This window comes from Lipotes vexillifer, unplaced genomic scaffold, assembly GCF_000442215.2.
Source record: "Lipotes vexillifer unplaced genomic scaffold, Lipotes_vexillifer_v1.1 scaffold70, whole genome shotgun sequence".
NCBI lineage: Eukaryota > Metazoa > Chordata > Mammalia > Artiodactyla > Lipotidae > Lipotes > Lipotes vexillifer.
In genome coordinates, this window is record NW_006789896.1 from 2,418,529 (window position 1) to 2,442,383 (window position 23,855).

Consider the following 23,855-nt stretch of genomic DNA (forward strand, 5'->3'; position numbering starts at 1 on the left):
TATTTGAGGAGCCATTATTCTGCCCACCACACTGGCAGTAGGTCATTTAAAGAAACAATAAAAGAAGAAACACTCACTATACAGTACTTGCTATATACCAGCAGTTTATGTTTATTAATTCATCTATTCCTCACAACAACCCCATAAGGTGGCTACTTTCCCCCATTTTTCAGATAAGAAAATTGTGGGTGGCCTCTAAAGCTGGAAAAGGCAAAGAAATGGATCCTCCCATCAAGCCTCCAGAAAAGAACACAGCCCTGCCAACACTGGGATTTTAGCCCAGTGAGGATTCTGATCTACTGAAATGTCAGATAATAAATTTGTGTTGTTTCAAGCCATGAAGTTTGTGGTAATTTATTACAACAGGAGTAGAAAACTAATACAGCCAGTTATAAAAGTCTCAGTCACAACAAATATGTTTAGTAATATATTCCCATGAGCCATTCACTATGCTAAATAGAAAGTCTCTTATCCAGCATTTCAGAAAACCACCCATACCCAAACAGGTAACCTTGAATTTTGGGTTCCTCGTGGGGTGAAAAAGTAGTCTGCCCCACATCATTGAGGTCTCCCATCCTTGCAAGTGAAGACTGTAATAAGCAGTTGCATCTTGACTGCTATTCTAGGAGACTACATGTGCTGACTAGATTTAGTTATAATCAATCAAAAACAAAAGCTGAAGGAATGCATACCTATGAGTTTTGATGTGAAACACAGCATCTTTGTTGCCAATGTTTCGCACCAGCAGAATCTTCTGAGTGCTGTATTTAACAGGGCAAGTAGAAAAATTCAGCTTGTCAGGAAAATCTAGGATGGCTCGTGCACCTCTAGCTTTGATGGGCACAATAAACTTTTCTCTTTCAGTGACACAGGTCAACATATGGGCATAGTCCTACAAGAGAAGGGTACAATCATTACTTGTGGCAACACCAACATGACCAAGATAACTGCAAGAAATATGGCTGTATGCCAAGCATCTTGCAAAACAACTTAATATATATATATATTCTATGAAACCTTCTCAAGACAATTATGGATGTACCTTCAATGAGATGCTCTTTTCTAAGAAAAAGAGAACAGTTCAAGTATTAAAACCTACAAGCCAATAGAGAAGCTTATGCTTCTTGTGTTTCCCGGATATTAGGGAGGTGGGATGCGGGACAGTTGAGGCTCATTCTTCTTTAGATCAGAGGAGGTTCACACCAGTAATTTCACGTCCTCCTTCTAAACCCTACCTACTTATCCTTCAAGCCATGTGTTAGACTGATAACTCCAAATAATGGTCTCTTTATGACCACACTCTTTGAAATATGACTGTGCAGCTTCTCCATCATGAGTGGAGTTTATTTCTTTACGCTGTGCTTTGACCACTGGAATGTGGCAGAAGTTATGCTATGCCAGTTCCAAGCTAAGGCCTCAAGAAGCTTTGGGCATTTCCATTCTTGCTCTTGAAACTCTGCCATGTAAACAAGCCTGGTCTAGCCTACGGCAGGATGGGAGCCCAGATGTCCCATGCTAGACCAGCCTACTGCCCCAGATATGTGAGAGAGCCCAGCCAAGTTAAGCAGAGTTGCCTACCCAACTCATGAGTGGGCCCAGTCAAGATTAGCTAAACCACAGTCTGGTGAGCCATAATATCCATAACTGAATTTGGGAGTGGTCTGTCATTATACAACAATAGCTAACTTATTCAAAGCCCATTTTAAACCTCACCTCTTGTGCAAAGCCATTACTGACCATTCCAAATAAAAATGCTGAGGCCCTAGGCATCATCCATCGTCCCCAATCTTGAGTCTAAATGCAACAGAAATGCTGAATTAAGTCACCCTTTATCTCCCCTCATAAGATAGGAAAATGGAAATCTCATCCTCAATTCAAGAAAGAAAAAGTTAAAAGTAAACCATCACCAACAAGCAAACCTAAATGTGAAAGGAAAGCATTAACAGTCTCCTCAAGAATAGGCTCAGGGGGCTTCCCTGGTGGCTCAGTGGTTAAGAATCCGCCTGCCAATGCAGGGGACACAGGTTCGAGCCCTGGTCCAGGAAGATCCCACAGGCCACGGAGCAACTAAGCCCGTGCACCACAACTACTGAGCCTGTGAGCCACAACTACTGAGCCCACGTGTCACAACTACTGAAGTCCACACGCCTAAAGCCCATGCTCCGCAACAAGAGAAGCCCGCGCACCGCCACGATAAAAAAGAATAGGCTCAGAAGTCACTGTGAAAGGAACTTGCTATCTAAACCGGGTTCATTTTCCTTCATTTTGTTTCCCCATCATTTTAGTGTGTGTTTTGGCTGCAAGGCAATCTTTATAAGTATAAAGGCCTCTTGGAACTTAAGTTTCCTTTTGGTAATCATGCAGTAAATGGTTTTCAGTGGTGGAGGTTTAAAACCTCTCTTTGGACTTTAGGCACAGAGCGGGAATGGGAATGTCTGACATACTGACTGACACTTAGACCTGGCCATGCACTCAATTTCATGAAACCCACAGGACAAGTAGAAAGCAGTGGTATCCCCAATTAGTGTATTCATACAACCATGTTTATTAAGTGTCCCGGTGCCAGGCACTGAGCTGGGTCTGGGTATGCAACTGAGTAGTAAACGCAGACGTGGATCGCTTCGAGCTTACATAGTGACGGAAGAGACAGTGAGCAGGTAAATAAAGCATATCTAATGTACAATGTAATACATACACAAATATATTAAATAAATATAAAGAGAAAATAGCCAGGAATGTTCCCACGACAGAGCTTTACACCTGCAGTCTCTCTGCCTCCCTGAACCCCAAAGCCAGATCAATATCTCACTGGATACAAACTTACCATGGCCCAAAGCAAAGCTGCTGACTAATGCCACTGCCTGCAACTGTGCATAAAGATACCCTACCAAGGGAAGGAACGGGGCCTGAAATCCAGTCCACTCTGCTGGCTCCAACTGAATCGGCCTATAGGGGCAGCCTTTTTCTCATGCCCACAAAAGCTCCACAATGCCAACTGAGGTCCTGCTCATGACCTTCCTTCCACCCTAAATCTGTCCCCTCACTGCCTCTCCATCTTGGTACATGAATCTCCATCCTTCCACTGGCCTGGATTTAATATCCTGGCATGAGGCATCCTTGATCATTCTGTTTCTCAATTTCTTAGTAAATCTTGTAGGACTGACCTTCAAAATATATCCAGACCACAAACACGTCTCACTACTTACACCCTGCCACCCTGACCCTAGCCACTCCAATCTTTCCTGGGCTAACTGGACTCTGTTTCAACCCTTGCTCCCTAAAGTCTATTTTCTACACAAGGGCCAGAGGGATCCACTTAAAATATAAGTCAGCTCAGGAGGCTCCTCCATTCAAAATCTCCCAAGCAGAGAGCTGGGGGGCTCTGAGTGCTATGGCTTGGCACCCCTGTCATTTCTCTGGCCACACCTCCCCCCTCCCCCGCTTGCGTCTCTGCTCCAGCTACAGGTTTCCTTGCTGTCTCTTGAGTATTCTAGAGATGCTCTCCCTTCAGAGCCTTCAAACTCGATGTTTGTTCCATCCAGAACATGCTTTCCTGTAATTATTCACATTGCTTGCTCCCTCACTTCCTTCAGGACTTTGCACAATGTCCATTTTCTCCCTGAGGCCTCCCCTGATTGCCCTATTGTGAACTTAACTCTCCCTCTCCTGTCCCATCACTCCCTAGCCTGTCGTTTGCTTTAGTTTCCCCAAAGCCATCTAACATATTATATCTGTTACCTATATATTGAGTCTATTGTATGCCTCCCCCCATATCTCCATGTCAACAGGGATTCTGCCCATCGTATTGACTTCACATATCCAGCTCCTAGAACAGGGCGTGGTACTTAGTAAACATTCAACAAATATTTGCTAAAGACAGGCAAATGAGTACTATAATGCTGAGTGAAGAGAAATCAAGCATAAGGGAATAAAGAGTGAGTGGGAAAAGGCCTCTATGAGGAGGTGACATTCCAGCAGAAATCTAAGTGAAAAGAGAAATGACGCCATGGGGGTGGGTGGTAATCTGGGCGAAGCATGACTCAGAGACTGTGGCCATAGGGGAATAAGGTAAGGAGAGGTTAGATGCAGCAAAGAGGTTGTGGGAAGCCAGATCACACAGGAGCTTGTAAGCCATTGTTAGGACCTGAGGATGGCCAAAAACATTAATGATGCTGAAAGCGGATCATGATGTACCTGATTTATGTTTTAGAAGAATTACTAGCTGCTATGTAGGCAATGAACTGCAAGGAGGCTAAGATGAAAAAAGGGTGGCCAGTTAGGCAGCCACTGCAGTAGTCCAGGCAACAGATGAAACTGACCTGGCCTAGTGCAATAAATGCTTAGCCTAGAGCTTGGTGAGTAGTTAAGTACTCAATAAATGTTAGTTGTTATTATTAAAGTGTTGCATAAAATACAATGTTTTGTGTAAGGCACATAGGAAAACTCAATTTGTGTACTTGTTGTTAGGATAATAATGATAATCCTGGTAATGATGATAATAATGGAACAAGATAATTTCAAAAAACAACAAGGACTTTGAAGAAAATAAAACATGGTAAAGTGATAATATGGGAAGCGGCTGCTTTAGGTTAGAACAACCAAGAAGGCCTCCCTGAGGAGGTGGCCTTCGAATAGAGACCTGAATAGCCAAAGCATCCAGTCAGGCAAGATATAGGAATGGAGCGTTCCTGACAAGGAGAGGTGCAAACATGAAAGTCCTAAGGTAGGAGCAAGTAATAACAGTTAATGGACGGTATTCATAAAATTTATTTAAATTGAGTTGTTGGACTCTTAGCTCTTCAAATGATCCTGGTTTCTGCATGGTAATGCCAGGCTCAAAAATTATGCCATTCAGATATAAGAAAGTACAAATTACACGAAGCATACTTGATCCTAGAAACCTCCACAGAATTCAACAACAAAACAGTCTAGTCTGATTATATCAGAATCCTAAAGAGATAAGTATTGTTTTCATTTTTTCTTAGGAGATCAAACCCAGCAAGCAAAGGTTTTGTTGGGAATTAGAAACTGGAAAGCTGCTGGCACATGTGGAAACTTAATATTAACTGAGGCTTTGAGAGAAAGAACAAAAGATACTGCTGAATCCACGATGAGAGGGGAATCTCCAAGTAATTTATTCTATGTTTACATATTCTCTGCCTTGTTCTATAAGGAATTGAAGACAGCTGAAAATACTTTAGGAGGCTAACTGAAATATTCAAATTTCCAAATGAGGAAGATTTGAAGTATGATCAGAATTATATATTTTTTCATAATCAAGTCATATAAAAGAATATGAACTCTTTAAACTCCTTAAAAATGTATTCCAATCTCTTAAGCTCTGTATTTAATATGATTATATTAGATTATATAATATACAATTATATATTGCTCTACTGGCTTAAAATTAATTCAGATGTTATGACTTGGGAGGCTTTGTCAGCCTGCAAGCTAAGCAATTATTTCAGTTGATGTACTTCCTTCCTCTGTACTTAAATTCAGAGCAATCAGGTCACCATTCAGAGCCAAAATATTTATTCCAAACTCTCTCCTGTCTACTATGAGACTTAGCTATGAATTACTTCATATCTTAAAATGTTATTCTATATAACAATGGCCTCCAGATGAAACTGCCTATCCATTTTTTTTTCTGTCCATTAGCCTTCCTTCCAACCTGCCTATCCTCCAAACTTAAAAAAAAAAAAAAAAAAAAAAAAAGGGGAATATGCAAGTGGCAGATTTGACTCTGAGAAGTGAAAAGAATGAATCTTGATTTTATATTAGCTCCACGATAGAAAGCAAACGTGGCAATAATTCTGTCCTTTAACAACTCAGGCAAAGGAAAATGATGTCTTCTACTGCAGCAAACGACTCCCCAGGCATTCAAGGGCAAGCACAGCCAGTGTGGTTAAGCCCTCACAATCCTCTTTCTCCCTTTTCTCCACTCCTAAACTTGATGGCGGAATGGCTAACACAGAGTAAAACCAGATTTGATTAGGACTCAGCATATTTAATACTCACTGTCCCTGAAAAACGTTATAAATTCCCTAACCAGTTAAAAGTACTTATTTTATAGTATCTTCTCAATCTGAAATTCACATCTCTAAAGGGAAGAATTAGTTCTCAAGTCCTAATCAGTTTAAAAACAAGACTGATCAGGTCTCTCGGGCCTTATCCTCTATCGGGCCTATCCTCTGACTCTTCATATGATTCACCTGGGGTCTCAGCTTCCTAGGGGCATCTATACTTCTCCACCTATTAAAAAGGAATGACCTCTGATCTTTGGCTTGTAAAGTGACCTGAGGACTTCCAAATTTATTTTGACCATTTTTATCATTAGTATACAATGATAATGTGGTTACTTCATGATTCATGTACAAATCATCCACTTAAGGTAATTAATTTCCTGTTTAGCTTTTTACTTTCTAAGTTACCTTAAATCTACCAATCAACCTGTATCTATACCCATATACTCTGCCTTCATTCCTATTCTTATCTAAGACCAAACCCTTTCCTTGCCTACTAGATTTCAATCCTTCTCACTTACCTTAGGATTTTCCTGAAGCATCAATTTCCCTCTTTACTGAACATTCACAGCTTATAACAATGCTTAAATAACTTAAACATCAGCTTACAACAATGCTTAAATAGCCTCATCTTAAATATTAAATAAACTACCCTCAATCTCAACATCCACCTCCAACTACTGCCCCATTTTTCCAATTACCCTTTACAGCAAAACTCCTCAAAGGTGTTATTTATACTCAATATTACCACCTCCTCACTTTCCCTTTTCTCTTCTACCCACCCCATCAGACTTCTCTACCCAACATTCCACAGAAACCGTTCTCACCAAGGTCACTAATGACTTTGCCAAATCTAATGGCTAAGTCCACATCCTTGTTTTATTCTATAGCTCGGGACACAGTTGATCTCTCCTTCTTTTTTTAAAATACTTTATCCACCTGGACTCCAGAGCACTGCAGTCTCCTGGCCTTCCTCCTACTTCACGACTACCCCTTCTTAGTGTCATCCTGTTGGCATCTCCTCCTCTTTCCACCCTCTTCTTTATCTCCACTCACTCCCAGCATCATCTCCTCCACCCTTGGTGGTAAGTAGCATCATTACACTATGACTTTTAAATATTTGTCTATAGACCCAACATTTCCCCTTTATTGCAGACAACTGTGTCCAACTGCTTCCTTGATATTTCCACTTGAATGTCTAAAGGGAAGTTCAAACTTAACATATAAAAAAACAGAGCTCCCGAGTCCCTACCTCACTCCTACCCAGCCTCGTTAACCTGTTTTTCTTCCACTTTCCATATCTCAGCAAATGGTGGCACCATTCGGTCAGCTGCTGGCCAAAATACTATGAGAAACTAGACTGTTTCTTCACACCCTTTATCTAACTCATGAGCAAACCCTGACAGCTCTACCATAAAAATATATATCCTTTGTCCACCTACTTCTCATCACCTCACTGTTACCACCCTCGTCCAAATCATCCTCATCTTTTTCTCGCAAACTATTACAATAGGCTCTTGTCTCTATATTCATCAGGGTTCAGTTCTACTACATATAACAGAGAACAGAAGAAAATAAGAGCAACTTAAACGAGGCAGCTAGAAGTTTATTTCTCTCCTAGAAAGTCCAGAGGTAGTTGGGCCAGGTTGGTATGGTGACTCCACAGTGTCGTGAGAGACACAAATTCCTAAATTCCTGCTCTACCAGTCTAGCACAGGGTCCATCCTCAATGTTGCCGGATGGGGCAGAGTGATTCCTGGGATGCCAGCTATTCTCACAGCCAAGCTGCAGGCAGGAGAAGACAGAATAGAGCACTTTCCACTGTGTCAGCTTCCATCAAGCACATGCGTTTGGAAGTCCTGCTCACATCTCACAGGCCAACATTTAGACAACATGCAGCTGCAAAGGAGGCTGGGGAAATGCAACACTTTGTTTCTGGCAGCAACGAATCCAATCAAAACATGTGATTCTCGGGCTTTCCCTGGTGGCGCAGTGGTTGAGAGTCCGCCTGCCGATGCAGGAGACACGGGTTTGTGCCCCGGTCCGGGAAGATCCCACATGCCGCGGAGCAGCCGGGCCCTTGAGCCATGGCCGCTGAGCCTGCGCGTCCGGAGCCTGTGCTCCGCAACGGGTGAGACCACAACAGTGAGAGGCCCGCGTACCGCAAAAAATAAAAAGAAAATAAAAAAAATAAAAAAAAAAAAAAGAAACATGTGATTCTCTTACCAATGAGGAAAGAGAAAATGGATGTTAAGAGTAGACAACTAGCCATTATGCCTCACACCCTCTTCAGTCTATTCTCCACACAGCAACCAGAGTGATCTTAAAAATGTAAGCCAGATACGTCATTCCTAATCAAAACTCACCAGGGCAGATAAAGGGAAAGAAACAAGCATTTATCCTATCTTTCCTGTATGAACTGTACCTCAGGATCTTTATTAACTCATTACAAAAATAAAGTGTAACAACAGACATGTTGTGCCTCTTGATGTGATGCAATAGGAAATACCACGTTACCTAAGAATTCTGGCCCCTCCAAATCAAACATGAATCTAAACAAGGCTCTAGACCTAATTACCAGTCTATAGGAAACAGAGGGGATGGAGGATCATTCTACGGAATCTGGTGGAGTTGCACTCAGTACCTTGTATGGATCCCAATTTAAGCAAACCAACTTACACATATACACACGATTGATTTAAGCAACTTAAAATGCACATATATCATTGATTTATGTGATATTTATATACATATATACACACACCTCTACATATACATATATGTTTTCATATTACTCAACTGGGGAGATGTGAGTACTGACAGATATCTGATGATATTAAGGAGTTCCTGTCATTTTTTAGGTGTGATAATGGTACTGTGGTTACGTTAACTTTTAGAAAGGACCTTATCATTTAGAGACAAACAATGAAGTATTTACAATGAAATGATGTATGGGACTTACTGCAAAATCCTCTGAGGCAGGGGACAGGATGATGAAGCAAGATTGGTCATGCACTGATAGCTTGAAAATCTGGGGGATGACAGTTCACTATATCATTCTCTATATTTTTACATATGGGTGAAGGCTTCCATAATAGAAATATTTTAAATAACTTATGGTGGCTTTCTATTCTACTTTGCATGATTTCTAAGACGCTTCATGGTCTTACCCTCTACAAACCTTGTCTCCTACCATTTTCCCAGCAGCTTCCTCTGCTCCAGCCACACTGGCCTTGCACTTCCCTGACCTGTTGCCAGACATATTTCTGTCACAGGGCCTTTGTAAGTGCTGTTCCTGCTCCCACACAAATATCCTCCCCGTTTAGCTCTCTGCCCAAATGTTACCTCATCAGAGAAGTCTCCCCTGATCTTCCTACTGAAAGGAAACAGTCTCCATTCTCTATCACTCTCTGTTCTCTATCATGTCAATATCTGACATTAAATGATCTGTTTGCTTATTCATTGTGGAACATAAGCTCCATGAAGGCCAAGCTTCTTCTATTCTCCACTGGATCCTGGCTGACAGAACTGGGCCTGGTGCAGAGTGAGTGAAATAATATTAATTTTAATATCTTTATTTGGATACTACATTATCAAGAGTTCTTCATAAAGAGAATGCCTGAGATCCTCATTAGCCATATTATAAAATGATATTTGTCAAATCCAGAAAGCTAGAAAGTAGTGATGTGACTCACTGAAGATATGAAACAAAATGGGAAGAAACACCTTTAAATAAGCCTTCTTAGATATCTTTCTCCTGGTTGAAATGACGGGAAAAAATTTAACATCTAATACATTCATGGCACAAAAAGATATTTGAGCCCCCTTTTTATATGCCTTTGCTTTTATCATCTTCAGGCCATCCTCAAGTTGAAGAAACTACCTTATATTTTCTTGAGATTAACTTACTTATCTTACTTGGCAAATATTTACTGCACACTTCCTATATGTTAGGCCCCATACTAGGCACCTGGATTACAGGGGAAACCCAGACAGAACTAGGGAGGGCGAATGCTAGGCAGGAAGAAAACTAAATCCCTATCATTATTTCTGTCAACAAGAATCACTGATTGTAGAAAATCTTATGACATCTCTACTTTAATTCAAAGTGCTGGCACTATATTTCATTAATGCTACACACCTGGGTAACAAATTATGTCAACATTTTTCTACTCTTCTTGGGCCATGTTCTTTAAATTTCATAGTAACCAATCAAGAAAACTATTTTGACAACAAACTAGATATTTTCTGAAAACATAACTGAGCAATAAGATTACATCACTTCATATTTTCTTCATACCATTGCTGCCATTTCCATATGCCAACACTATTACAAAGAGATGCTTTCTTAAGTCCAAGGAAGTACCCAGTTTTGCTTTCCTACATAAGCCTAATATTTTTATACTCCTTTTAATAGTAAAGATACAGATTTAAGAGGTCAAGAAAAATGCCTGTCTCCAGAATTTTATAGTGTTATGATAACATTGATTACTATATTTCTACCATCCATGACATGTACACTAAGATTATTAGATAAATAACATATCCAATCTTTTTTTTTTTTTCAAGTCCATGTGAAAAGAAGAGATAAGGAAAGCCAAAGTGAATTTCCTGCACCTGTTATCCGGGTATTTGGCATTCTAAACAAGTTAAATCTCCAGGAAGCTAGATTAATAGATGACAGGAAAAAATGTAAATTGCATTATCATCTTTGACATGCTAATATACATGGGTGCTGAAAATCCAATTGAAAGGGGACTGGCTTATTAAACTGTGGCATGCTGCAATTTACATATCTCACCCTCCAGGTGTGAGGAGGGTAAATGAGAATGGAGTGTGTTCAGATCAGCAGGGGATAAGGAGGAAAAATACATATGCACATTGGCTATCAATTTGGCCAACTGGAGAAAAAGTGACACAGTGAAAAGACTGACTTTTATTCTTCCTGAAATAAATCTGGCTCTAGTACTCCTCTGCTACATTCTGGAGCAGCACTAAAGACAGCACAACTAACCCTAGCTGGTCATTCTGTGCATGGCCCTGTTGGTTTTCCAACAGTAAGAGTGAATGTAGATGCCCAGACGACTGGAAAAACTACTGGGATGGAGCCCTGCTGATGGTGCAAGGGTGGCAGGATCTTTGCAGAAAAAGGGAACCAAAACTAGCAGCAGGAGCTTCCCCAAAACCCACCATCAGTCTTAGACAGTCAGCAGGAGGAGAAATCACTACGTCCTTAGAAAAACGTATTATGTCAATTATTTCATAGCTTAGAGCCCAATCCAACACAAAATCCTAATGTGTTCAAAATTAGAAAAGTTTCTCATAGGTAGCCATTATACTCACTCCCTCTCTCCTCATACATGCATGTAACCATTGATAACTTTCAAATACTTAGAAGAAGAAACAGTAAAATAACATTTAACTTATTTTTTTTAATTAAGGTTTTCCCCATAGGCCATAGGCAATGTTGGTGAAACGGAATGCTAAGAGGGAATAAAAAACTAGGAGCAGGCTTCCCTGGTGGCGCAGTGGTTAAGAATTCACCTGCCAATTCAGGGGACACGGGTTCGAGCCCTGGTCCAGGAAGATCCCACATGCTGCGGAGCAACTAAGCCCGTGCGCCACAACTACTGAGCCTGCGCTCTAGAGCCCGCAAGCCACAACTACTGAGTCCACGTGCCACAGCTACTGAAGCCCGTGTGCCTAGAACCCGTGCTCCGCAACAAGAGAAGCTACCGCAATGAGAAGCAACAAAGAGTAGCCCCTGCTCACCTCAACTAGGGAAAGCCGAAGACCCAACACAGCCAAAAATAAATTCATAAAATGAATTTATTAAACAAAAAAACTAGGAGTAAGATAAGCTTCCACGAAATATAGCCAAGTAATAATCCTCAATGGGAATGCTGGCATTTCATACTTAAAGTAAATACAAACTCACCTAAAATATATTTCAGTTACTTATTTGCTGTATAGATAAGCAGTAATAAAATCTCTCTCCCTTTGCTTTTAACATTTGATGAGGTAAAATTTTAAATATACACAAATAAAACAGAATAGTATAACAAATTCCATGTATCCATCACCCAGATTCAACAGTTATTAACATTCTGTCATTCTGGTTTCATCTGTACCTCCATCCATTCCATTCATCTTTCTATTGTTATTATACTTTAAAAGTTTTTAAGGTAAAGTTTAGATATTTTGGAGTGCACAAATATTAAATATACAATTTTGATGAATGAATTCATCCATGTAATCCACACATCTATCATGACATAGAACATTCCACCTCTTCAGAAACTTCTGTGTATCCCTCTCTCAGCCAGACTACCTACAGGTAGAATAATACTTATTCAACAGAAGATATTTTTTATTACAGCACAGAAAAAATTTAAGGAAAGCCAACTCCTCAAATCCAGCAAGCTTAATATTTCAAGCTGCACAAAAGCTTATTATATTCAGCTTTTATAATTAATTGACAGTGTAGGAAAATTTGACACCCAAACTAAATTCAAGTACTGTTCTCTTCACAGAGAGTATTCAGATATAGAGCCTGGAGAAAAAAGTAAGGACTTCAATAACGTATAACAAAAAGCACTACTTCTGGAACTATTTATCTTTCTGTTTATTTCAAAAATACCCCAAACAAAATGATAAGTTCATAAACACAGCCCAAGAAACAAACAGTAATACTACAGAGTGGAAAAATAATAACAGCAGTATAATAGTAATGAAATTTCTAACCACTTGCTCCAGTGATATATGCTTGGCAGACCACATTAAATTCTCTATCCCTGCTCTCCAGAAAAGCAGAAACAGTAGCACCAGCACCAGGAATACTGGTAATGACATTTACAACAGCTAATAAGTATTAGTGATGGAGAAGCAGGGATTGAAAGCTAGTTCTCTGTGTCTCCATTATGCTCTTTTGATTCCAACCATAACAGCACGATACAGATAAGCAAACACACTATTTAACATTACATATAACCTAACATTGTTATGCCTATTTTAGCCTTGTTTTTTCTCCTCGCTCTTTCAGTCATGCTGGTAAAAGCCCTTTCCTCCTCCACACAAGTCCCCACTTTGGCCCTTACAGAGGAAAACTCAACCCACAATTCTGCAGTCTTGCAGAAGGGCTGGGGAGAAGCCTCCTCCCTCAGTCGCCCAAGCTAGTTTTTCCTTCCAGAAGTAACTGGAATTTATACAACTGAGGAGAGCCTGAGAATAGGCTAGATTCCTGACAGCTGTGGTGGTGCTGGAGGGAAACGGCCTCTTTTTGAACTCAGGCTCTTTCTAGACAGTCTGTGTGCAGACAAGGATAAGCAGACAGGGCAGGTCTCTGCTTTTGGCTCTAGCCTCTCCACTCGTGCTTAGGAAGAGCTTCTGGTGAGGTCACCCCTTCACAGAGCACTGGTTATCTACCAGTCATTAAGGAGCAGAATATGGCCTCAGGTCCTGGCCATATTCTTTGCCATTAATGAGGCTGATACTGTGATCAATATTGGATCTTATGACTCTTTCCTAAACTAGTTAGAGCATGGGGAGGAGGGATGCAACTAACAAGAATCCCAAACTTCCAAGAAGGCATAATCTCTACCCTTTGTCTCAGCTCATTGCACCTGGACCACATCTTTTCCTTTTTGGTGTACAGTCCAACATAAATATGCTGAAGTAGGTTCCATGGGAGCATCCAGGATTACCCTTCTTTACACTCTGGCTACTTGCAGCTCATATAAGCCCTCATCACTGTTTGACAGTTCTCTCCATATTCCCAGTGGTGCACCATCCCCTCCTCTCATCCACCCTCACCATTCCTCTACTCACCACCACCACCAGCAATACCACCATCAACACCACGACCACCGATACCATCAACGACACCAACAACACTGTCGATGACACAGCTACCACCACCACCACACCAACACCACAACCAATACCACCAATACCACTAACACCACTAACACCACTAACAACAATACCAACACCAACACCACCTCCTCGAATGTTCAGAATTGCAAACTGCTAGTGACAAGCATTCAACCAGTTTGTTGCCAGTGCTGCTGTTACCTTGTTCTCCTCTGGAGTAAAGAGGATTCGGAAAATGGATGGCACTCCTGGTGCTACTTTGTGGCTAATATCTTTGGGGCTGATTACTTTAAAGTAAGGTGAACTTTCCTCAACAACTTTCACCATCCTTGGAACCTGCAAGAAAAACACAATAGTGGGCACTGTACATGTGAAAGCAGAAGAAAAAGGACAGGCCTTGCAGTTAAACGTGAAATCTCCATCTACTACTTACTAGCCATGTGACTTTGGTTAGGTCTGAACTTCCGTTTCCTCAAGTGTAAAAGGAGATGACAGTACTTACCTTTACCCCAGTACCTCACACAAAGTAAGCACTCAATGTACTTTAGCTTTAATTTTTATTAACATTATTATTATTACTCAATGTAATTGTCATTGCAAATCTTTATTTTATTATTTAAATGTGACTATTTTCGAAGACTAACTGCTTAATCATCTAAAACCCCACCCACACGGTGGAGTTGCACTGGACTTCCCAACATTTGAGAACTGCTCTGGGAGAAGAAATCACACTTACTGCACTCTTGCTATGGATCATCCACTGTACATGAGATGCCACTTGATCCTCACAATAACCTCTGAGCTTCATTACAATTCATTCTACAGATGAGGAAACAGACACTTGCCATAAGTGCTACAGCTTTACCAAGCAATGGTGTTCCAAATCAAGTCCCGGCCTAACTCCACCGTCCCTCCCTATAGGACTGTCCTACCTAAACACCACTGTGAAGCAAGAACACAGAGGGCAGTACAATCCCCAAGGCCAGTCTCAGAGCAGCTTCAAACAGTGCCATCCTTTTAAAGTCTTATTCCTCTGCTCTGCTTGCCTCATCCAGAGTACATATTTCTGTCTCAGATAGCCCCAAGCAGCAAAAGAAATGTAACTGTGAGAAGGGGGGTGGTCAGGGGTGGAGGTTCTAGAGACACAGGAATGGGAGAGGACTGTTTTTTAAAAAACTCAAAGGGGGCAGAAGAAAGTTAACTATAGTTAAGTATGTCCTAGGAGTCTCAGGTGAAATATGAGGAAACAGGAACTCCCACAACCTCTCAAAGCTGACACCCAGATGCAGAAGGGAAGAAGAAATGCAGAGAGAATTCAGATAGGTCTCAAGACTAGAGAGTGGGGAGGTAAGAAAGAGAGGTGTACAAATCTGGTAGGAACAGAATTGGCTTTGCTGGTAAGAGAAATGTGCAGTGGTGTTTATGATGTGTTGAATGATGCCATATAAGCTTGCTGGGAATACTTTAGTAAGAGCCTAACTGTGGATTAAAAACTAGAAAGGAAAACAACAGCAACACTAATAAGAAGAAGAAGAAGAATGGTAACATTGCTTTAGTGCTTATTATAGGACAGACACTGAGCTGAGTACTTTACATCCATTATCTCATTTAATATTCCAAACAACCTATTGAAATGGGTGCTATTCTTATCCCCATAGCTTGGAGAAGTGAAGTGACTTGCCCAAAGTCTACAGCTGGGAGACAGTTCACCTAGAATCTGAACCCTGATTAGTCTGACTCTGGAGTCTGGGTGTTTATAATTGTACCCCAAGTGAATTGTGTTGTGGCTTGTAGAGTGTTCATGGCTTACTTTCAACTTGTGTGTTTGAGAGAGGTAGAGAAACAAAGACCAAACAGGCTCTGTCTTTTGCACTCCATGGCAGTCAGGAAGAAATAAAAGGTAAACGACACAGAAAGCATTCCTCAGTGCCCCAAATGTATCTCAGTGGTTCCTTGCATATCCATGAACCAGGAAGTAGAGAAGCAGGCTTACATCAGTCACTTCGTATGAAGGTCCTGGGAGTAACTCACCAAGAACAAGCCCGCCTAGCCTACAGAATCTGTCTGCTTGTTGATAGCTGAACTTTCCTTAGATGAGGACCTTCCTTTCATGGAATCCAATACTCTAGCAGCATCTTACCAAGAAGTGTGGGTTTTATCCATGAGAACTGAATGCCCTTTGGCAGACAAGACTCACACATGCCTCTTATCCTTGACGTGCTCATATACACTCAGTGACAAGCATTTCTTGCTTATGGCTGGGGAGGAGTACCCAAAGTACCCTTTGGACTAGCTCCTCTCTGCCTTTAATAGCCTAAAAAAACTTGAACAAGAGTCAAAAAGTAATGGAGAAAGGGAAAACAAGAACTCGAAGTGAGAAACTAAATTGGTTGGCAGCCCTGCATGAAAAGAGAGAGTCCTAATGTCTATGTAACTCACCTCTTCCTGAGGTCTAGGAACATAACCCTGAACACCTCGGGGTTTTTTTCTTCTCTCTGCCTACCTTTTAGCTTCCATCCCATGAGCTTCTCTTGCTAACACGCCTTCAGCAAAGAACTAAATGTTCCATTTTCTCCAAAGTCTGACTTTGCTGTCACTAAATCACCCCACTGATCTCTGAAAGGCATCACTGATTCCTTTAATTAGCTACTGTACTGAATATAACTGCAAGTCTTCCCATTTGCCTTGAATTCTTGCATAGTCTTCACTTATTTTCCCTACTTTATTATAGCTAGAATTTTTGTCTCAACATTCTAAGACTCCCATAAGTGTTTCTACTTGTCCTTAACACCTGATGCTTAGCATCTCTCTAATGCCTTCCTTCCTACCTGATTACTTTTCACACTTAACTGTGCTTCATGCTGACCTTCTGCATTATTCTTCCTTTCATTATTGTGACGTGTCAAGGAAATCTTCAGTCGTTTAATACTCTTTCTTGAAATATACCCTAATATATCTCTGAAAGAAAAGGCATAAGGATGGAGAAGAAATCCTCAGTTGCAACCACGAAGAAACAAGGTACAGACAGTGGGAGAAGCCATCCAAAACTATCTGTAAACAAAATCTGAAGGCTATCTGAGGTAGAAGGGAGGAGATGGAAAAGAGAAAAGGGGATCTTCTTTTTTGTTTTGTTTTTTTTTAATACAATTTGCAGAATCTAAATGCATTGGCTCAACAACTGCAATTCATATGAGTAGAGTTGATAACTTCAGTTGGGGAAATAGTGGCTCTAACGTGGAGTATGTAAACATGAACAGTAATCATCTTGTATTAAATGAAAACCTAGCCCAAATGGTCACTCATGAGAACTTCATGACACTGATCCAGCCAATCTCTTATTCAACAAAATGTCAGTGCACACACTGTGAGTTTACCAGTTGTTGGGTACTGCCCTGGGACTGAGCATTTAGCAACAAACCAACCAACACAGTCTTGTCTTCATTAAGCTTACAGTCAAAGGGCATGGTCTATTTGACTATTTTACTTGATAGGCCTTCCTATGCCTATCAAATTAAAGAGCTTATCTAAGACCCTACAGGATCCCATTTTATCTAATCCCTTCTTATATATCCATGAAAGGTACAGTCATCCCAGCAAACATACTCACTATGTCATTGTTCCTCAAAACCAGTGGAACTTCATAGACTTCACAGGGACTGTAGTTCTGAAATACAATTTCTGATGGAAAGGGCTGGAATAAGGCCTGATCCAGGTCAATTCCTGGAAACTGCAGTTGAAAGAATAAATTAATCATATAGTCACACAATGGCAGAAACAACTGGGAAAGATAAGAAATTACTACATATACCTATGAATATTAACACCAAGAGCAAAGGAAACATTCAAAAAGGGGTAAGTACTATAAACACTGTTATAATCAGTAAGGTTATTGTCATCAACTTCTTTAATACAAAAGAAAGTAGGTTTTGGTCCTCAATTAAAAAAATAGGCTAGTTAGAACAACAACTCAAAACTTCCATTTCCAGTAACGGTGAATGAGGTAATTTGAACCAACTCCCCTATGAGAATAAGAAGAAAAGCTGTATCAACAAAAACCTGTTTGGAGGCACTGAGGGATTAACAAGACAGTATTATCTAATGTTAAAACTGAATTATCGCAAGCTAGTAGCTTATGTAGTATCCAACAGGTTTTGAGTATTGCCATGTTTCCCTTAAAAATTCAGAATACCCTATGATGCCCTGTTGAGTTCACGGTTGTATCCTAGGAGCACCTCAGCAGAGAGTTTGGAAATTGAAGATGTAAGTATCCACCTCAATAATTTAGAACAACAATAGCAAACATAAAAAACACATTAAAACCCAAAAAAACAAAAATGACACAACAAAAACAGCAGAAATTAATGAAATACAAAGTAACTGTCCCACAGAATCAACAAAGCCAAAAGTTGAGTCTTTAAAGACTAATAAAAATAATAAAATACCTGAGTCCAATCAAGAAAAGAAGGCAGCCAATTATAGAAGAGCCAACTATAAAAAATGCAAATGGGAACATTACTACAGAACCCAAACTAAGTAAAACAATAACAAATGCAAAAATTTAGATTAAAATTATAAATTCCTAGAAAAATGCAATTTGTAAAAACTAGCACAAATAGAAAATATGAAGTGTTCCCTAACTGTTAGAGAAATTGAATCTGTAAAGTAAAAACTTTTCATGGATAAAACTCTGGCCCAAATAGCTCTATAAGCAAATTCTGGCAAACATTTAAAGAAAATACAACTTGGGGCTTCCCTGGTGGCACAGTGGTTAAGAATCCACCTGCCAATGCAGAAGACATGGGTTCGAGCCCTGGTCCAGGAAGATCCCACATGCCGCAGAGCAACTAAGCCCGTGTGTCACAATTACTGAGCCTGCACTGTAGAGCCCATGAGCCACAACTACTGAAGCCCACGCGCCTAGAGCCTGTGCTCCGCAACAGGAGAAGCCACCACGGTGAGGAGCCCACGCACCACAATGAAGAATAGCCCCCACTCGCCACAACTAGAGAAAGCCCACGCCCAGCAACAAAGACCCAACACAGCCAAAAATAAATAAATTAATTAATTTTTTAAAAAGTGTGGCACTGCCATTTAAAGAAAATACAACTCAAACATTATAGAAACTCTCCCAAAGGAAAGAAAAACAAAAAATTAGGGGTCGCCAAATCAAGATGACAGAATAGAAGGATGAGGAGCTTACCCCCTCTCACAAATACATCAAAAGTACATCTGCATGTGGAATAATTCTCACAGAATACCTGTTCAGTGCTGGCAGAAGATCTCATAAAACCAAAATTGCAAGAAAGATTACCACATAACCAGGTAGGATGAAAGAAAAAAATAAATGAATCAGGACATGACCTGCACCCCTGGGAGGGAGCTGTGAAAGAAGAAACGTTCCCTCATCCTGGGAAGCCCCTTCACTGGCGTGGTGATCAGCTGGGACAGAAAGGGAGCTTCAGAGGCTCAGAGGAGAGTGCAGCAGTCAGTTTGCAACACACAGAACAGAGAGAGCACAGAGCAAAAGCAGTCCTAAGAGGGAAGTTCATAGCAATACAGGCCTTCCTGTAAAAAACAAGAAAAATCTCGAATGAACAACCTAACCTACCACCTAAAAGAATCAGAAAAAGAAGAACAAACAAAACCTAAAGTTAGCAGAAAGAAGGAAATAATATAGATCAGAAAGGAAATAAATAGAATAGAGATTTTTAGAAAGTAGAAAAAAACCAATTAAACCAAGAGCTGTTTTATTTAAAGGATAAACAAAATCAACAAACCTCTGTTCAGGTTCACCAAGAAGAAAAGAGAAAACTCACATAAACGAAATAAGAAATGAAAGAGGAGAAATAACAACTGATACCACAGAAATACAAAAAAACATAAGAGAATACTATGAACAATTATATGCCAACAAATTGGACAACCTAGAATAAGTGGATAAGTTTCTAGAAACATACAGCCCACCAAAACTGAATCAAGAAGGAATAGATAATTTGAACAGACCAATCACCAGAGATGAAATAGAACCTGTAATTTAAAAACTCCTTGCAAACAAAAGTCCAGGACCAGATGGCTTCACTAGGGAACTCTGCCAAACGTACAAAGAACTTACACCAAAACTCTTATATCAAACTCTTCCAAAAGACTGAAGAGGAAAGAACACTCCCAAAGTCATCCCATGAAGCCACCATTGCCCTGATACCAAAACCAGACAAAGACAATACCAAAAAAGAAAATTACAAGTCAATTAAAAACCAAATCTAACAACATATAAAAAAAGATCACACACCACAATCAAGTTGGATTCATCCCAGGGTCACAAGGATAAGCAAAAAAATCAATGTGATATACCACATCAACAAAAGAAAAGACAAAAACCACATGATCATCTCAATAGATGCAGAAAAAACATTTGATAAAATTCAACATCCATTCATGATCAAAAAAAACTCTTACCAAAGTGGGTATAGAGGGAACATATCTCAACATAATAAAAGCTATTTATGATAAACCCACAGCCAACATAATACTCAACAGTGAAAAGCCGAAAGCCTTCCCACTAAAACCTGGAACAAGACAAGGATGCTCACTGTCACCAATTTTATTCAACATAGTATTGGAAGGCCTAGCCATAGCAATCAGATAAGAAAAAGAATAAAATTTGTCCACATTGGAAGAAAAGAGGTAAAACTGTCATTATATGCAGATGACATGATACTATATATAGAAAACTCTAAAGACTCCACACAAAAACTACTAGAACTGATAAGTAAATTCAGCAAGGTAACAAGATACAAGATTAACATACAGAAATCTGCTGCATTTCTTTACACTAACAATCAAATACTGGAAAGGGAAAGTAAAAAACAATTCACTTTAAAATCACATATGGGCTTCTCTGGTGGCGCAGTAGATAAGAAACTGCCTGCCAATGCAGGGGACACAGGTTTGATCCCTGGTCCAGGAAGATCCCACATGCCATGGAGCAACTAAGCCCGTGCACCACAACTACTGAGCCTGCGCTCTAGAGCCCACGAGCCACAACTACTGAAGCCCACGTGCCTAGAGCACATGCTCCATAACAAGAGAAGCCACCACAATGAAAAGCCGGCGCACCACAACAAAGAGTAGCCCCCGCTCACCGCAACTAGAGAAAGCCCACATGCAGCAATGAAGACCCAATGCAGCCAAAAATAAATATAAAAATAATGTTTTTAAAATCACATACAAAATACAAATAAACCTAATGAAGCAGATGAAAGGTATATGCTGAGAACTATAAAACATTTATAAAAGAAACTGAAGATGGGCTTCCCTGGTGGCGCAGTGGTTGAGAGTCCGCCTGCCGATGCAGGGGACACGGGTTCGTGCCCCAGTCCGGGAAGATTCCACATGTCACGGAGCGGCTGGGCCTGTGAGCCATGGCCACTGAGCCTGCGCTCCGCAATGGGAGAGGCCACAACAGTGAGAGGCCCACGTACCGCAAAAAAAAAAAAAAAAAAAAAAAAAGAAACTGAAGATGATTCAAAGAAACGGAAAGACAGCTCATGCTCTTGGATTGGAAGAATTAAACTGTTAAAATGCCCATATTACCCAAAGCAATCTACAGATTTAATGTGATCCCTATCAAATTACCTATGACATTTTTCACAGAACTAGATCAGTTAATCCTAAAATTTATATGGAACCATAAAAGACCCAGAATTGCCAAAGCAATCCTAAGGAAAAAGAACAAAGCTAGAGGCATAACCCTACCAGACTTCAGACAATACTACAAAGCTACAGTAATCAAAACAGCAAGGTTCTGGTACAAAGACAGACATATGGATCAATGGAACAGAACAGAGAGCTCAGAAATAAACCCACACACTTACAGTCAATTAATCTTTGACAAAGGAGGTAAGAATACACAATGGAGAAAAGACAGTCTCTTCAGCAAGCAGTACTGGGAAAGCTGGACAGCCACATGTAAATCAATGAAGTTAGAACACACCCTCACACCATACACAAAAATAAACTCAAAATGGTTTAAAGACTTAAGCATAAGACATGACACCATAAAACTCCTAGAAGAGACCATAGGAAAAACATTCTCTGACATAAATCATTACCAATGTTTTCATAGGTCAGTCTCCCAAGGCAACAGAAATAAAAGCAAAAATAAACAAATGGGACCTAATCAAACTTATAAGCTTTTGCACAGCAAAGGAAATGATAAACAAAATGAAAAGACAACCTACAGACTGGGAGAAATTATCTGCAAATGATGCAACAGACAAGGGCTTAATTTCCAAAATATACAAATAGCTCATACAACTCAATAACAAGAAAAGAAACAATCAAAGAATGGGCAGAAGACCTAAACAGACATTTCTCCAAAGAAGAAATACAGATAGCCAAAAGGCACATGAAAAAATGCTCAACACCACTAATTATTAGAGAAATGCAAACCAAAACCACAATGAGTTACCACCTCACAGTGGTCAGAATGGCCATCATTAAAAGTCTACAAATAACAAATGCTGGAGACAGTGTGGAGAAAAAGGAATCTTCTACACTGTTGGTGGGAATGTAAATTGGTGCAGCCACTGTGGAGAACAGTATGGAGGTTCTTTAAAAAAACTAAAAACAGAGTTACCATATGATCTGCAATCCCATTCCTAGGCATATATCTGGATAAAACTTTAATTCGAAAAGATACATGCACCTCAATGTTCACAGCAGCTCTATTTACAATAGCCAAGACATGGAAACAACCTAAATGTCCAGTGACAGATGAATGGCTAAAGAAAACATGGTATATATACACAATGTAATACTACTCAGCCATAAAAAAGAATGAAATAATGCCATTTGTAGCAACATGAATGGACCTAGAGGTTATCATACTAAGTAAAGTAAGTGAGAACGACAAATACCATATGATATCACTTATATGTGGAATCTAAAATATGACAGAAATGAACTTATTTATGAAACAGAAACAGACTCACAGACATAGAAAACAAACTTACAGTTACCAAAGAGAAAAGAGGGTGGGAAAGGGATAAATTAGGAGTTTGGGATTAGCAGATACAAACTACTATATATAAAATAGATAAACAACAAGGTCCTACTGTATAGCACAGGAAACTATATTTATTATCCTATAGTAAACTACAATGAAAAAGAAAAACAAAAAATTAAATGTCTTCCATTTAATGATGATGTTGTTAGCATAACTTTCATATATTTGAGAAAGACAGTAGGAGAGAGGAAAATTATAGGTCATGAACCATAGATCAAAAAAAAAAAAGCAAAACATTAGCAAACTGAAACCTACAATATATAAAAAAGATAATACATGACCAAGTTGAGTCTATCTCAGAAATACAAGGTTATTTTAACACTAGAAGTTTTGATCAAGAAGAAACAAAACTGACATTTTCCCCAGAACAAAAACTTGTTTATTTAGAAAATTCAAAATAACCTATAGATAAATTAGAATTAACAAGTGATTTATCAAGGTCACTGAGTACAAGGTCAACATAAAAAATCAATTATATTTCTTTGTACGAGCAATGAACATTTAGGAAATGAAATTTATAAACAATATCATTTAAAATCACATCCTAAAACATAAAATACATAGGAATAAATCCAATGAAAGATGTGCAAGACCTTTACCTGGAAAAACTACAAACCATTATCAATAGAAATTAAAGAAGATCTACACTGAACTACTGACAATTGCGTGGAAAATACACAAATATGCATATTTAAAGGAAGAGTCAATCATTTAGACAGGGTAAAAGAATCATAAGAATCCCTAAGTTAGAACTCTGGGGAGAAGAAAAGGCTAACACAACTCAGTTACTCCTCCTCCCTTCCTCTCATTTCCCTTCCAAATAAACACATACATATGATCTGCTTTCATAAAGAGCTGCCCTTAGAATCATGGAGAATTCCTGCTGGTCT

The 23,855-nt window shown here is 39.7% G+C and overlaps 1 protein-coding gene across 1 annotated transcript in view; it reads right to left on the reverse strand.

The window, feature by feature from the left end:
• HYDIN (HYDIN axonemal central pair apparatus protein) overlaps positions 1–23,855 on the reverse strand; it is a 342,406-nt gene that overhangs the window by 313,505 nt on the left and 5,046 nt on the right. Inside the window, 3 exon segments of the mRNA XM_007462964.1 lie at positions 693–892; positions 14,100–14,234; positions 17,506–17,625. Coding sequence (XP_007463026.1) covers positions 693–892; positions 14,100–14,234; positions 17,506–17,625 — 455 coding nt within the window.